Source organism: Heloderma suspectum, chromosome 3 (assembly GCF_057233095.1).
Source record: "Heloderma suspectum isolate Gila_16-S chromosome 3, 16-S_ref, whole genome shotgun sequence".
Lineage (NCBI taxonomy): Eukaryota > Metazoa > Chordata > Lepidosauria > Squamata > Helodermatidae > Heloderma > Heloderma suspectum.
The window spans coordinates 131,647,991-131,663,353 of NC_139460.1; the positions used below are offsets into that span (position 1 = coordinate 131,647,991).

General features: G+C 39.2%; 1 protein-coding gene across 1 annotated transcript in view; it reads right to left on the minus strand.

Annotated features, from left to right (window-relative positions):
- Positions 1–374: 374 nt before the first annotated feature.
- The window catches only part of ATP11A (ATPase phospholipid transporting 11A), a 139,810-nt gene continuing 124,821 nt past the window's right edge, over positions 375–15,363 (minus strand). The window contains exons 26-29 of the mRNA XM_084844613.1: positions 12,745–12,810; positions 10,175–10,278; positions 7,792–7,957; positions 375–1,401 (exon numbers count right to left, since the gene is read on the minus strand). Of these exons, the coding sequence (XP_084700739.1) occupies positions 1,144–1,401; positions 7,792–7,957; positions 10,175–10,278; positions 12,745–12,810 (594 nt within the window). The 3' untranslated portion in view covers positions 375–1,143. The remainder of the gene's footprint in view (positions 1,402–7,791; positions 7,958–10,174; positions 10,279–12,744; positions 12,811–15,363) is intronic.

Sequence of the window (15,363 nt, forward strand, 5' to 3'; positions counted from 1 at the left end):
TACAAAGCAAAACTAGAGCCACAAATAGAGCTGAAGTACAAGCTGGCTGTAATTATTGAAAATAATTGATACAGCTTTTGCATTTTGTGTGAAATATGGTCAAGTCCACATTCAAAGAGGGGCAGAGGAAACACCACTTAGCGGTTATTAACTAATAGAAATAATCACAAGCTGTACCTTTATAATACAGTAGATCTTCTATTAGACTTTTCTCCCGTCCCCCTTTTAAAGTCAAATTAAAAATGAAACACTAGTATCTGAAACACAGTAGCATGCTGTTAAGTTGTTAAGGAGCCAATTACATCCTTGCCTTGACAGGAAAAACAACAACACAGGGTAGCCAAACACTTCCAACACTCTCCATTTTAGAGATAGCAAAATGGTAGATCAGTGGTTTATTTATTATCGACAAGTTTCTAAGGCTGAATTCTTAAATTCAGTCATTATTTTCAGTTCAATACCAGTAATGGCCACTTCACCCATTTGATAGCCAGCTTGACTTAAGATCTGTAGAGAGTCTATGTAGAAATGTATTGGTCTACAGCGAAAAAAACTATCTTAAAATCACATACAGTCCTACTTAGCGACTTACAATAAAATGGACATTAGAGAGCGCTTCTTGAAAGCAGATTTGCACAGAGGAAACACCAGTTTGTTCTACAGAAAGAGCAAAAACAGGACAAAGACAAGTCAGAAACAGCACCTGTGAATATGCTCTCATTGACTTTCACTGGAGGATCTGAGATCATTGCTTATGGCAGTCAAAAATGTTAACCTCTGATCTCTGAAGAAGATCACTGACTGAAGCAGGACTGTTCAAGTAATAAAGGAAAAGAGATGACAGAGGCAATAAACACACAAAGAGTTTGAGAGAACTGAGTGAAATTATAGTGCTGTCCATTCTCACAGTTCCAGACTGTGTAGATACTCCATTGCTTCAACAGTTTAAAACATAAAAAGAAAGACAAATACTCTTGGAAGGATTTGTTCTCGGTGCTCTTGATCCAGCTGGTCAGAATATTACACAAGACAGTAAAAGCCAACAAAATTTCAATCACTGCTGTTAAATGGTCATTTGCAATGTATTTTGTGGGGGAGAGGAAGGAATTGCTGTAGTTCTTAAAGGCTTGACTTGGTGATCTGTCACAGAGATGTTTCCATACTTGAACCCCTGTGGTAGTATCCCGTACTAGAATTGCAACGCTTATTGGAATAGCCAAAGATAGATGGGAGTACTGAATAATCATGGTTTCTCCAATGTGTAAACATTGTTTTTTTAGAGTGAGAACTAGACCTTCTTGCTGGGGAATTCTTGCAGTCACTGCTCCTGTATCTTGGTCTCTTCAGAGAGGCAAGAGGTGTGAATTCTGAAAGATGATACCGACCATGACTTGATGTATTCTGCCAAGAAAACAAGTAAGAGATTATAAAGTAGTCAACACAATAACTAACTAAAAACCTTCAATGTGGTATCTCTCAGCTCAAAGGGGCAACACTGCCACGAAGGTAGATAGAAAAATTACAACAGAGCACAACTGTTTGGCGTATTTAAAATGAAAACCATCTCAATGGAGAAAAAAATAACAACATTTTGTTAATGTTGTGCTTAGTATGAATAATAAGATGCTCAGTCACTCTTTATGCTGCATTTTGCGTGACATAATATTTTGATATTTGGATGCCTGGTATCCTTGATATTTTTCTTCAATATTTCAAAAGAGAATAATGATAGGGATGATTTTTAAACTTGGTAAGTTGATTTTAATCTTCCCATACTATCCCTAATCTGAATGAGGTAGCACTCTAGGCTGGAGCAGAAGAGGTGGAGAAATGAACACACTTTCCAAGTCTCCACGAAGCATGCTGATGGGTGGAAGCTATTCTAGGAATCCTGATAAATTGCACATTGGTATTCCTTGGAAAATTAAGATGTTAAGCTTTCTGAGGATTGCTTTGTATATTTCAATACATGGAGAAAAAATGAGTGTGTGCATGAATGTGTGCTTTTGCTTCAAGTTACTTCTCATGGCTTTCAAGAATGGAACCTTTAAATGTTCCCTGAAGGGGCGATATGGGTGTTCCATATGTGCATGCACTTGTGCCCCTTCTTTCCACCACTTCTTGTAATGTGGAAAATGGCCTTTTGACATCTGTAGCCTGTCTCTTGCATAGATGTTTAGCGGTTTAGAGTGCAAATCGATGCCTTTTAAAAGTTTGCTTTATCATAATTCCACATCCAAGGAAACAGGCAGGATAAAGAGAAGGCCGGACCCCATGCCATGGATTCATGATTGGAAATTATACAACAATATTTATGAGGAAATAAACTTTGAATTATGTTCAAGCCAATGTTACTAGTCATTACTGCAATCTGAATCCATCCAAACGCAAGTGACTTCACACCTGCATCTTATGCCTATATGCCAGCTACCATTTCTTATCTGCGGTACAAGTACATCCATTCACTGGTCACAGACCCACAACAGCTAGAAATTCAGATTTAATTACATCTCCTATCATGCACATAAAGTCCTACTAGAATAAATGTGAAATCAAAACAACATACGTTGTTTCTTAAATCCCAGCATCCCCCCACAAATACTACCATAACACTTACCTGTGCTCTGAAATGTATTGAAAACAGACTATAATATCCAAAACTGGAGAAATCAGATTGCATTTGGTAAAGCACAGCAAAAACTCTGGAGGAAACAGTTTTCTCTTTGAAAACATCACAGCACACCAACAGAAATTACCAAAATGGTAACACGTGCAATACTGTTACCTATCAGTGATCTAATTATGCCTCGGAAGCAGAAAGGGTTCCTTCAAGGAGTGGCCCATCGTTGTTCGCCAGGGCATTTAGAGCTGTTTTATGTTTCATACTCTTCTGCAAGGATGAGGAAAAACACTGAGACGAATATGAATATCCCAAGAGGAAAATTTCAACTGTAGTGTTAGGATGCCAAATTGTCAATAGTGATCACGAAAAACTAACAAATTTAAAAGATAAACTATAAAGCAATCGTTATTGTATCCTAGCTGAATACTAACGGTTTCATAACCTGATTTTCATATTTGTTCTGGGAATTGTGAACTTCAAAAGAGTCTTCATCGGTATATGATCAAATTTCAGGGGGCTTCAGTGCACTCAGTCATAGTACCTGTATGCCATACACTGTATAGGATAGGCAAACTGCTGCTCTTATGAGACTACAACTCTCATAAGCCACAACCAGCATGGCCAATGTTCAGAGATTATGGGAGTTGCAGTCTAAAACATCTGGAGGGCACCAGTTTGCCTACTCCTTATTTCAATAGAACTGGTTTTGAGAGAACTATCTCGTAAAGCCTGCTCCTACAATATCTGTCACAGTCCCAAATGGGTCTTCTCTTTCTCCTTCTGTAAAGGACCCATTATACTCTTAAGTAGGAGGATAATGTCTAACATGCCCATGCAACAGGTAAGATAAAGATCACCCATAAGCCCATATGCATCACTACATGGAGGATCACAGTTATCATCATAACTACCTCAGTTGCGGGATTACAATTCTACCTTTCACCCCAAATTTTTAATAACTTATTTATGTCAGGGAGACTTTTTGAGTTACTTAAAGTTAATTGTAATAGATACATCTAAATTAAGAAAGGATGTAATAATTCAGTGTTGACGTTTTTGAAAAACAACGTCAAGTTTACATTAAAGGTCTTAATGTTAGAAACATGAAGTAAGAATAATGTTAAGTAGAAATGATGAAGACACATTAATGCAAATTTGTAGTAAACACAGAATAATTACGTTTGGTAGGCATAAGAGGAAACGGATCAACACATGCATAATTCCTGGCTGAAGATTCAAATCAAATACTGCGAGTGGCATCATAGAATAGTTATGAATCAGCAAAGGAAACAGGACTTGGCTTGAGGTTTACCAAAAGAAACAGATTCCTCCAAAGCTTTTGCAGATTCACTGATTACAACAGCCCAAAACAGCATATATACTAAAGTTAAGCCCTCAAAATAGAAGTAGCAAAAGAAGAGGCAAACTTCGAAAGTCAATTTGAAAAACTTGTGGAGTCATTGAGAACAATGTTCTTTCTTGCTTACCAAATATAGATGTGACCAGCAGAACACAATAAGGTGAGAAACGTAATGAATTTGGAAAAAGTCAGAGTTGTACTATCAAAACGGAAAGAGAAAATCTAAGAGTCATCTCTAATTAAAGTACTAGATTCAGGACAGGTCAAGCACAAACTCCCCTGGTTTTTGATCCTGGTTTACAGGACAAGCTCAAAACCATAGTTTGCTGGTTTGGACAAAATGACAAACTATGGTTTGCCTGAAATCAGGAAAGAGACAGGGAAGTGCCACTGGTGAGGGAAGGATAGAGTGCACACGCCCAAAGCTCTAGCCAGTTTTGTGCACATAATGACAAACTATAGTTCAGCAATACATCTGAACAACCTTACGGTGTTCACAAGCTCCCATCACATCTGTGTTTGGCAAGCTGTCCACTGGGGTGGTTGCAATGCAAATACTATGTGCATCCATCTATGAAAACCACCAGTACTTAAAAAGAATAAACCTAGCAATGGAAATACTCTGTTGTGCTATTATTCACATAGAAAGAATGAAAACGTGCACAGAATTACTTATGATATACAGACACTTTTGGAAAAGCAAACAGGGAATGCCTACAACAATATTTTAAGTACAGAAAGGTTTAAAGTACAGTTGGGGATATGAAGTATGGCTAACATCTTGTGATTGTGAATGCACTTTCTAACATCCTCTGAATGAAATGGCCAAGCATGCAGAAAGGCAGGAAAAGAATCACCTTTTGCTCCATTAGAAACTTAGACTGCTTGAAGTCTGAGAAAGCATAAAGATGGTAGACTGCTCAACAGAAAGGCACTGATGTTTAGTCTGATTTCCCCAGAAGATTGATGGAAGTACCAGAATACATCATTTATAGTTTAAAGCAAGGTAGTAGTTATTTAGGAAAAGTTGGATGGAAGTCAGGAGTATATTGGGAGAGGGAAAAGAAGAAACACAAGGAATACATCTGATTAAATGCTAAAGGCTTTCTAGTGCATAGTACAAAGAAACATTAGCAATGTGGTAACTAGCAACTGCATACAAAAAGGTTCAAAGTCCACCTGTGGGGGCAAGTCACTGAAGACATGCCATGCTAGACTTCTTTAGAATTATAGCACAATTGCCTCACTGTCAATGCAATCTTATACATATCTACTCAGAAATAAGTCGCAATGCGTTCAACAGGCCAACTCCCAGGTACGGAAGAAAAGACTATCAGTGGCTGCTCATCATGATGGCAGGGCCAAACCAAGATATTTTGCTGCTGGAGGTGAGGACAAGATGGTGCCCCCCCCCCCTTCTTTGAACAGAAGCTAACTGGACTGGCAGTTAATCAGACTGTATCCTCCACTGCACCTGGTATACTTAGGGAGCTCAGAACAGGCCATGCGGGATATGTAGTTCTGCCCTCCAACAGATGGGAATAGCGGGGAGGGGGATACTGCTACTGCTGCCCCTCCCTCTCCACGCATCTGCCACCTGAGGCAGTTGGCTCATCTGCCTAATGGTAGGGTCAGCCCTGCATGGTGGCTAGATATTACCGGTACTGGAGGCAGTATGTCTCTCAATACCACTTCCTAGGGTACATGAGCAGGAGAGGTACCAATTTCCTCATGTCCTGCTTGTGGGCTTCCCATAGGCATGTGGTTGGCCACTGTGAGAACAGAGTGCTGGAGCAGATGGGACTTTGGTCTGATCTGGCAGGGCTCTTAGGTTCTTAAGCAGGTATAGAATTGTAATCTATGCTCCTCTTTAGATCTCTTGCTAAAGTCATGCATGGTCTGCATCAGGTGCAGAGAATATTAATGGTTTTTACCAGCTACTGTAAACAACCACCATATTCTACAGGCAACTGTCAAAATGTTAAGGATGAGTTCATGTCTCCTAACAGCACTGAGTTATTTGTACTATTGTATATTGAACACTCCTTGCCTTGAATGTCTGTACAATCTGTTTATGACCACTCTACCAAAATTGGTCGTTCAGATTATTACATAAAGTTAGTACAATGCAATTTATACAGAAAAGTATAATTTTAATGCTAGTAGAACTCTTGTCTCCATTATTCTGTACGACCAATTGACTGGGTCTAATTCAGTCAATATTTTCCCTATCTTTCCTTTACGTACAGTATGGCAGTAAGATTGCATCTTCCTGCCCAGCCAAATCAGGTGCCTGACTTGCCTCTGACATCAACATACGTCCACATGTGGAAGCAAGACTTGACCAGGATGAACACATGTAAAATACAATGCATGTAAGTCTAAACTGTGCAGTTGATTTTCTCTTCAAATACCCAGAAATAGACTCCCTGATTTGGGACTATCCAGGATGGATTTTACTTTGGTACACCCTATTCAAAAGTTACAGACACAGACAGATGTCCTGGGGTGTCAAAAGTAATACAGGTGCATCTAGTGAGTCAGCCCCCACACCTTACCTCCTCCCTCCACATTTAGGGAGAAGGTAAGGGATAGTATTGTCTGAACCAGGTATCAATTGCATTGCTATGGGATATTCATTTGAGGTTAGACAAAAGATTAGAAGCAGCAAATGTCTGAAACTGATTGACGTTTCGTATTGTGTCTACATAGATATTTGTGAAGCATAGAATATTCTTAGCAATACATCAAATAGATTTGTTCTTTCAAGAGAGATTTTTAAAAGTTTAGATTACTACAGAGGATGAAAAAGAGGTAACAGAATTATGATGCAATTCTATTTAACCATTATTTTTTATACCAACAGCTTCAGTTGAACAGGGAAACAAACTTTCTAGAAACATGAAAGTCCAAGCTATACATGTAACACACTTGATCATTCAAAATTCATGACACATTCCAAATAGACTGCATAATAATTTCTATTAGATCATTCCTATTGTACTTAATAAATGACTTATTTTTATTTTGTATAAGGTACTTTGTAAGAATAAAATCTTACACAGAGATGGTACCTGAATTTGCTTATTTTTCTCTTTCCCTTCCTTCCCTCCCTTTCTTTTGTATCATGTTTATTACAGCATAAGCCATTATTTTACATTGGAAACCCCTTCAAATGCACTGGCAAGAAAGTGATACATAAATATATGCAATAAAACATCTAGCTCAGGTTTTTGGGGGTAGGAGGGCCCAAAAGTGTCAATGGGCATTTGCGATTATTTATTTTTGTCAAGGTATGCATGCATGTTTAAAACAGATTGCTTAATGCTTTTATGTCCCTTCTTGCTCCTAAAAAACTAATTGAAAATGAGGACTTTTCCAGGGCCATGGAAAAGTGAATAAATATGAGCCTTGTGTTTCAGGTCAGCACTACTTGCAACAATTCCTGTGATTGCAGTTGTGCTTTGTCCAGCACTTGAATTATGGGATGCTGCTGGCCAAATACCTCATTGGTTCATACATCAATGATTGTTCATGTGATCATGTATGTGAGGGCAGTTAGAGCTGTCTGACTGAATAGGAAATACATTGTGTGAACCAGCTTTAAGTAGTCTTAATGGAAATAATTTCTAGTATACAACCTTTGTGTACTAAACATACTTATCCGAGCATACTTATTGAGAAGCAAGCTGCATTTTACCTCAGTTGAACTGAGCAGATATTGGGCTGAAACTCTTCAAAGATTAGGGACTCATCATGAATTGCCATAAATATATAAAGCAATCAAGACTTGATTTCTGTTTTTTACCTGAATTCTTTCTGTTGCTGTGGGCCATAACTGCCTGCATAAAACTTTCTTCAGCACATCTGGAAGAAGGCTCACAATTATGAGCATAATAATACCCAACCATGCAGGACCACTAGACAGCATTTGCAGGAACACGTAATACATCCTCTGGTAATTGAGAAAAGGCCTAGTGGGAAGAAAAACAGAATCCAATCTGGATGCAAAAATCAAGTCAAAACAAGAACATCTCTGTATGCATATTTTATTATTATGTATTCACTATAGAAGTTTATACCCTGCCTTCAAATTCCCACAGTGACTAGGTTCAAAACTTTCACAGGATTCCTCTTTGTTTGCATATATGTATATATGTATGTATATAACCACAAAAGCATTTGGGTTATAGGGAGGAAGCAGTGAAAAAGGAGGGAAACAAACAACCCAGGGATTGAGGAACAAATCATGGCTTTGTTCAATCTCCTGCCAGACAAACCTTAGGTAGGGCAACAAATCATAGGTTAAATAAACCATGGGTTAGCATTATGTGCAAACCTGGTCAGTCTAGGAACCCTTCCTGCACCTGTTGAATCAATGCCCTGCTGAATGGCTTGCCTTCTATGTGCTAGCCCCACTACTTAAGAGTCTTTGAACTGGAAATGTCAGGATTTTAAGCTGGAAACTTCTCTATGTCTCTTTGTACAAATTTTCAGAAATGCCAAGGTCACTTCCCTTCCAGAATAAGCCAGAGGCAGGACTGAATCAGGGATCCTGTACACAGACGGCAGCAGAACTCTGAGCAAAGCCCTATTCTGTCAAGATCTGCTGACTCTACCTGTGAATTGACATAATAAGGGTTAGGGCAGGGAATGAATCCAGTCTGGTAAAAGATAAAACCCTGTATGTTGTTGATCTCATATCTGTGCTTTCCACAAATATAAGAACTAAGAGCCATTCTGAAACAGACCAAAGATCCATCCAGTCCAGTATTTTGTTCACACAGTGGCCAACCAGATACTTGTCAGAAGCCTACAAGTAGGACATGAGTGTAATAGCACCCTCCTGCTCGTGTTTCCTCAGCACTAGAGGTAATATATAACCATCATGACTAGCAGCTATTGACAGCCATACCCCTCCATAAATTTGTCTAATCACTTTTTAAAGCTATCGAAATTGGTGGCCATCACTACGTCTTGTGCTAGTGAATTCCAGAGTTTAACAATGCATTGTGTGAAGTACTTCTTTTCTCTGTCCTGAATCTCCCAACAATCAGTTTCACGGGATAACCTTGGGTTATGGTATTATGAGACAGGGAGAAAAAACATCTCCCTATCTGCTTTCTCCACACCATGCATCATTTTGTACACCTCTGTCATGTCTCACCACTTGCCTTTTTTCTCAGCCAAACAGTCCCAGTCGTTTTCCTCATAGCCCCTTGATTATTTTGGTTGCCCTTTTCCAACTCTACAATATTGTTTTTGAGGTGCGATGTCCAGAACTGCACATAGCATTCTAAGTGTGGTTACATCACTGATTTCTATAAGGCAGTATGATATTGGCAGTTTTATTTTCAGTTCCTTTTCTAATCATACCTAACATGGAATTTGCCTTTTTTTCCACAGTAGCCACATACTGGGTAGACAGTTTCATTGAGCTGTCCACGACATCCCCAAAACTCTTTTCTTGGGGATCACTGCTGGCTCGGATCCCATCACGTATAATTGGGATTTTTTGCCCCATTGTACATCATTTAACGCTTGCTTACATTGAAATATATGGCATGAAGCAACTCCTTCAACATAACTTGACGAAGGTTTCTGCCCAAGTGGGATGAACTGTACCAGCTGACATAACCTCACTTAGTTTCAGATTACAGAATTTCTCACCCAGTTCCTTTAATTAAACCATTTAAACTGGTTTCCAGTTTAAAATGCAAGGCTAGTGCTGGCAGAAACTGTGCCAGGATTCGGATGTGTTGTGTACTTCAGTCATGGGCATCTTGTGGTGCTCCTGATGTTCTGGCCTATACCTCCCATCAGCACTGCCAAGCATAGCCAATGGTAAGGGATCATGGGAGTTGTTGGCCAAAACTTATTGGTTAGAGGCTAGGATTAGTAGGATTGGAGAGACCCAGGTTCAAATCCCCACTCAGTTTGCTGAGTGATCTTAGGCCAATCAATATCTCTCAGCACAACCTACTTCACAGGGTTGTTATGAGGATAAAATGGGAGGGGAAAGAACCACATACACTATCTTGAGCTTCTTGGAAGAATGGTAGGATGTAAATGGAATGTAATAAATATATATGGCCATCATGATGGGACCTCAGGTATACCTTTGTTTAATATATAATCCATTACTGTAATGCTACGAATGGCATTTACGTTATGGTCCACAGTAGTCTTACCAAATGATCCCTCCCCAGAGAAGGGAAAAGACAATGTAGAAAAGTAGTGATCCCCAGATCATGAAGTGATTGATCCATGTCCAGTAGTGTGTATCCAGTGCAAGCTATACAAAGAGATATTTAGGTCAACATCTCCAGATGGATGACAGTTTAAAAAAGACAGATTAGTATACGTTTAAATGACTTAAGGTGGCTTCACAGTTTTCTGAACAACAAGTAGAGTTTAGCAACATGAACTCTGCTGTATACCTGCTGTTGCTTTTATCTTACAGAACAAATGTGATGGACAACTACTGAAAATTACCCTTCCACAAACAATGAAGCTGAATATAGGTATTAAGAATAGTTTTCCTCCCCCTCTCCCTTTATTCACCTTTGCCATGCCATGTAAGTTAATTTTTTTTGTACTACTTAATTTTCTTCTACCTGCACAACCTCTCTTATGTTCCTTCATGTGCCAGGAACACATCTAATCTGCTTTAATTACCTTCTCATAAGCCACTTCTGCAAACTTATTCTAGAATCACCATTCAGCCCCTGAGATAGGCATCAATCAGTTTTTTCTAAACCAGGAATGTAAAAAGGACAGCCCCCCAAAGCTCTTATTATGGGCCCCCTCAGAACTCCCAGCTGTTGCAAAAAAACCACGGCACCATGGCACTAATAGCGGGAGCATAGCAGCATCAGAGTTGCAGAGACAGGGAGGAGGCTGCCTCCTGCTTCAACCACAACCCTGAAGCAGCCTGGATTCCTCCTTTACCAATGCTAATGGCAGCAGTAAGGCAGCAATAGGGTCAGGGTTGCTAGAAAGGGGAGGAACCCCCTTGGTGACCCCCATGTAGCCTAGATCACTGCTGTACCACCACCACATCACTGTAAAGCAGCAATATTGTCATGGTCATTGGGGCAGACAGGGGGGGACTTAGCCAGCTCCAGCAACCTCTGAAGTATTATATGTGACTGAGTGTGTGTATGTATGGCCCCCAGCCAACACCCAATGTGGTCCTTGGAGTTGTAAAGGTTGTGCACCCCGGTTTTAAACAAAAGAGGTGCCAGAATTCAACCTTTCTGAAAGCCACACACACACCACTTTGACCAAGAGGCTCTGCTCAATAATCTTGTATGTGCAGGGGCTGGTAAGAAGAGATGCTCTACATAATTTCAGAGGCCCCTTTTTTCATGTGAAAATCACAGGCACTACAAAGAGGCTATAAGGCTGAGCCTTGCTTCAAATTAAGCCCTGGAGGAAAGACATGTTGACGATTTCTTGTGCCATAAATACCAAGTTCATTTAGGAGAAGGAACAATGAGTCCCAAAGGGAAGTATCACTAGTTCTTCAAAAAACAGTAACTAAAAGGTGAATCACAAACTGTTCAGCAGATTAAGGTACAAGGTCCTCTGTGGAGAGAAGGTATTTCTGAGAAACAATGACAGAGGAACACAAGAACAGCCCAGCTGGATCAGACAAAGGGCAGTATCCAACCAGGCCACTCTACCTCCACTGGTCCCATTACACTCATGGAACCCTCCTCTTGTACAATGGGGCTTTTGCACTTCTAAAAATAACCCAGGAAATGAGCAGAAATGATCACTTCCGGATTGGGACAGATCAGCAGAGACCTCTTTGTGAGCTCAACTGACCTACTCTGTTCTGGAAATGAGCAGCTCTGCTCATTTCAGGTTATTTTTAGAACTGCAAAAGCCCCGTCATGCAAGTGGAGGGTCCCATGAGTGCATGGGCACAATAGGATACAACACCAACGGTTCACCTAGTCCAGTTTCCTGCTTTCTGCAGTGGCCTAACCAGATGCCTCTGAGAAGCCTATAAGCAGGACATGAAGACAATAGGCCTCTCCTCCTGTTGCTCCCCAGGAACTGGTTTTCAATAGCACGCTGCCTCTGTACATGATAATAGTCATTGACAGAGTTATCCTTCATGAATTTGTCTACTCCACTTTTAAGTCCATCTAAAGTAGTGGCTACTGCCACATAAATTAATCACACACTGTATGAAGAAGTGCTTGTCCATTTATTTAAAATATTTTTAGATTGCTATTCATAACATTGCATAGCAACTGACAATAAAAACATCTAGTAAACTAAACACATTTTTTTTAAAAAAACAATCACTATAAGGTAATCCCAAAGCAAACTGAAACACAGTAGACAGAAGAAGAACAAGGAGCTTTAAAAATCAAAGGCTCTTCAACTGTTGGTGAAAAGATAGCAGGGAGAAAGCCAAACGAGCCAATCTGGATAAGAACCCTAACATGGGGGATAGGGGGACTTTAAACCTTTACCTGCTCCATATAGGGTCCCCTGTTCAGAACAGAACATATCCCCAGCCAACATGTCCACCAAGTTCTAATATAAGATTGGGAGGGGGTGTGTGCTCTCTACTCACTTTTTCCACAGCATGCATAATTACATAAACTGCTATCAAGTTCTGTCATTAATCTCCCCCCCCCTTAAATTAAAAAGTCCCAAATGTTTAGCCTTTCTTCATCGAGAACATGTTCCATGAAGTGATATTAGTTGGTTTCAATAGAAGATATGTAGAAGATCATACCTTCAGGGTAACGGTGAATACTAGTACAGTGAACACCAGTGTCCCAAAAGTCCAGTTTCCAAACATCTATAGAGAACACATTCAGAACAAACCAGTTTTAAGTTATACGTTCTAGTACAGCAAGTGGGATTTAGCATATGGTTGTGTAATATATGAAAATATTGAGTGCGTACACTTTAAGATTTTTATGGGAATGTAAGATATCACTATTGGATGGCTTGACATAAAGCTTGCAAGCTATTGTGTGCGTGTACACACACACACCCAGCTACCTCAAGTATTGCAATTAATGTCAGAGAGAACAGGGAAGTTTGAGGGGGTGTCAGATCATGTAATTGTCCCTGCTAATCAAAATGTCTTTGCACTTTAACCCTGCAAGCTCTGGTTCACTGCATTACAGTAGATTAGATAAAAAATACTCCAGCAAGACATAGGGGACTGTGTACTTCTATACCCTGTCTTTTAGTTCTACCATTCCTAGGATTCCTACAAACAAAAAAAATAAAATAATCAACAGTTAAAACAATAAAATAAAACAAAAAAAGTTATTAAAAACAATGGCAGTGTTAAAACAGATACAACAAATATTATAACAGGCCCAGACATATAGGCCTTTGCATGATGCCAGAAAGACATGAGATTCCCATCAGGTGAAGCTTCCTACTGGTGGGATAGCTTCATTGAGAAAGCTATCCCACCTACTGGTGGGATAGCTTCATTGAGAAAGCTCTTTCTTCAGGCACCACCCACCTAATCTCTGAAGGTGGGTGTCACCCAGAGGAGGGCCTCAGAACACGACCTTTAGTATTCCATCTAGAACATGGAGCTGTTGTATTTCTGCTCATTCTAATCCCTTATTCATTTCTATGAAGTTATCTGTAGTTATAATTTTTATATCTTATCTTATAACTTTTTATGTTTCTCATCTCATAACTTTATGAGCCATTTTTTTCTTCTTCTGACTACCTCCTTTCCACAGCTTTCTTTTCTCAACTGACTTCAGGTAATTATTACATTTGTTTATTATTGAACAGTATTATTGAACACATCCAGTACTTATTATTCTAATCTGTGTAGAATTATATCAACACGAAAATTAGTTGAATGGGAAGAGAAAGTAACTGAAAAGTAACAGGCGTATACCCACTTATCAGAAGTATTATGTTTTTGAAATCCATACCCTCTCATTCTATGCTTTTAAAAAGCAAACTAAGAGCAGCTTTTTCTATTATTTCAACACAGCAGGGATAGGGAAAAACAGAAATTTGAAAATATTTTTTTTCTGTAAATATCTGCTCTGTTCCAAATCTGGATAGGGAAACACACATCGTGACAAAAGCACAGCAGTCTTACCATGCGAGTGTTGGCTGTCATTAGCTGAGGATAGGAAGAGAAGCAAGTAGCAAAAAAGGAAAAACAATAAACAAGACACAAATAAAATAGACTACATAAAAGTTAACATGCAAATAAAAAGCAGAAGAACCTTAAAATTATATTCAGTGTCACTTAGCAAGTACAACAGAAGTGCTCTGAATGAATGTATGAAGTTTATTACAATGATCTCGGAATGTCCATTTCTTAAAATGGAAGTTATGAATAAATCAAATAATTGAAAATAGAAAGTATGTATTAATGGCAAAATTAACCACATTAATAATATATAGTTCACAGAAGACACTCTTTCTCCTTAATGGTACTGTAGCTACTTACTATAGCTCGTGTTATTATTTATTCATTTACGACATTTATATAGGCCATCCAATAACCATGTTCTCTGGGTGGCTCACAAAGAAAAATTTAATTGCACAATATTAAAATTCCAAAAACTCATAGAATAATAAATTAAAGCCTAAAATATCTAGCAGTAGAGAGGAATAAAATAAATTTTACAGCATCACTCAAATAACAGAACAGATAAAAACAGTGGCCGTGTTTGTTTATAGTGTTAAGTCAGAATTAGTGGTTTATCCTGGTTTACTGTGAATGATCAGTGTGCTTGTGCACGCATGTAGTCCATTTGCTCCCGTTTTGCTCTACCTTTCATAAAAGCAGGTAAAACTAACCAAGAAAAAGTAGGTTATTGTGATGTCCAAACCTGGGATCCTGTCTTTTTGCTCACAAACAAACCAGAATTCATAAGCCAACAATCGTTGTTGTTAGCATTCAAACCCCAACTTGTTTGGGAGCAATAAACAAAGATCCTAGGTTCGGACATCACAATAAGCTGTCCCTTCCTGGTTAGTTTAACCCCTCGCACGAAGCAAGAGTGAGTCCTGATCATTCTCAATAAGCAGGAACACTGATTTATTGTTATATACAAATGCAGCCAGAGGCTTAAAATTCAGCTTTAAGATCACAACTTTAAAAGGCCTAGGACAAGCAAAAGGTCTTCAACTGGTGCCTAAATGGCCATAAAGAAGGTGCCAGGCATGCCCGTCTAATAAGGGAATTCCACAACCTAGGTGCCACCACTGAGAAGGCTCTCTCTCTCTCTAGTAGCCCACCCACCCAATTTCACATGGAGAGGGCACCTGGAATAGTGCCTCTGAAAAGGTTCACAAAATCTGTGTAGTTACATGTGGAAGGAGACAATCCTTCAGGTAATCTGGTCTGAAGATG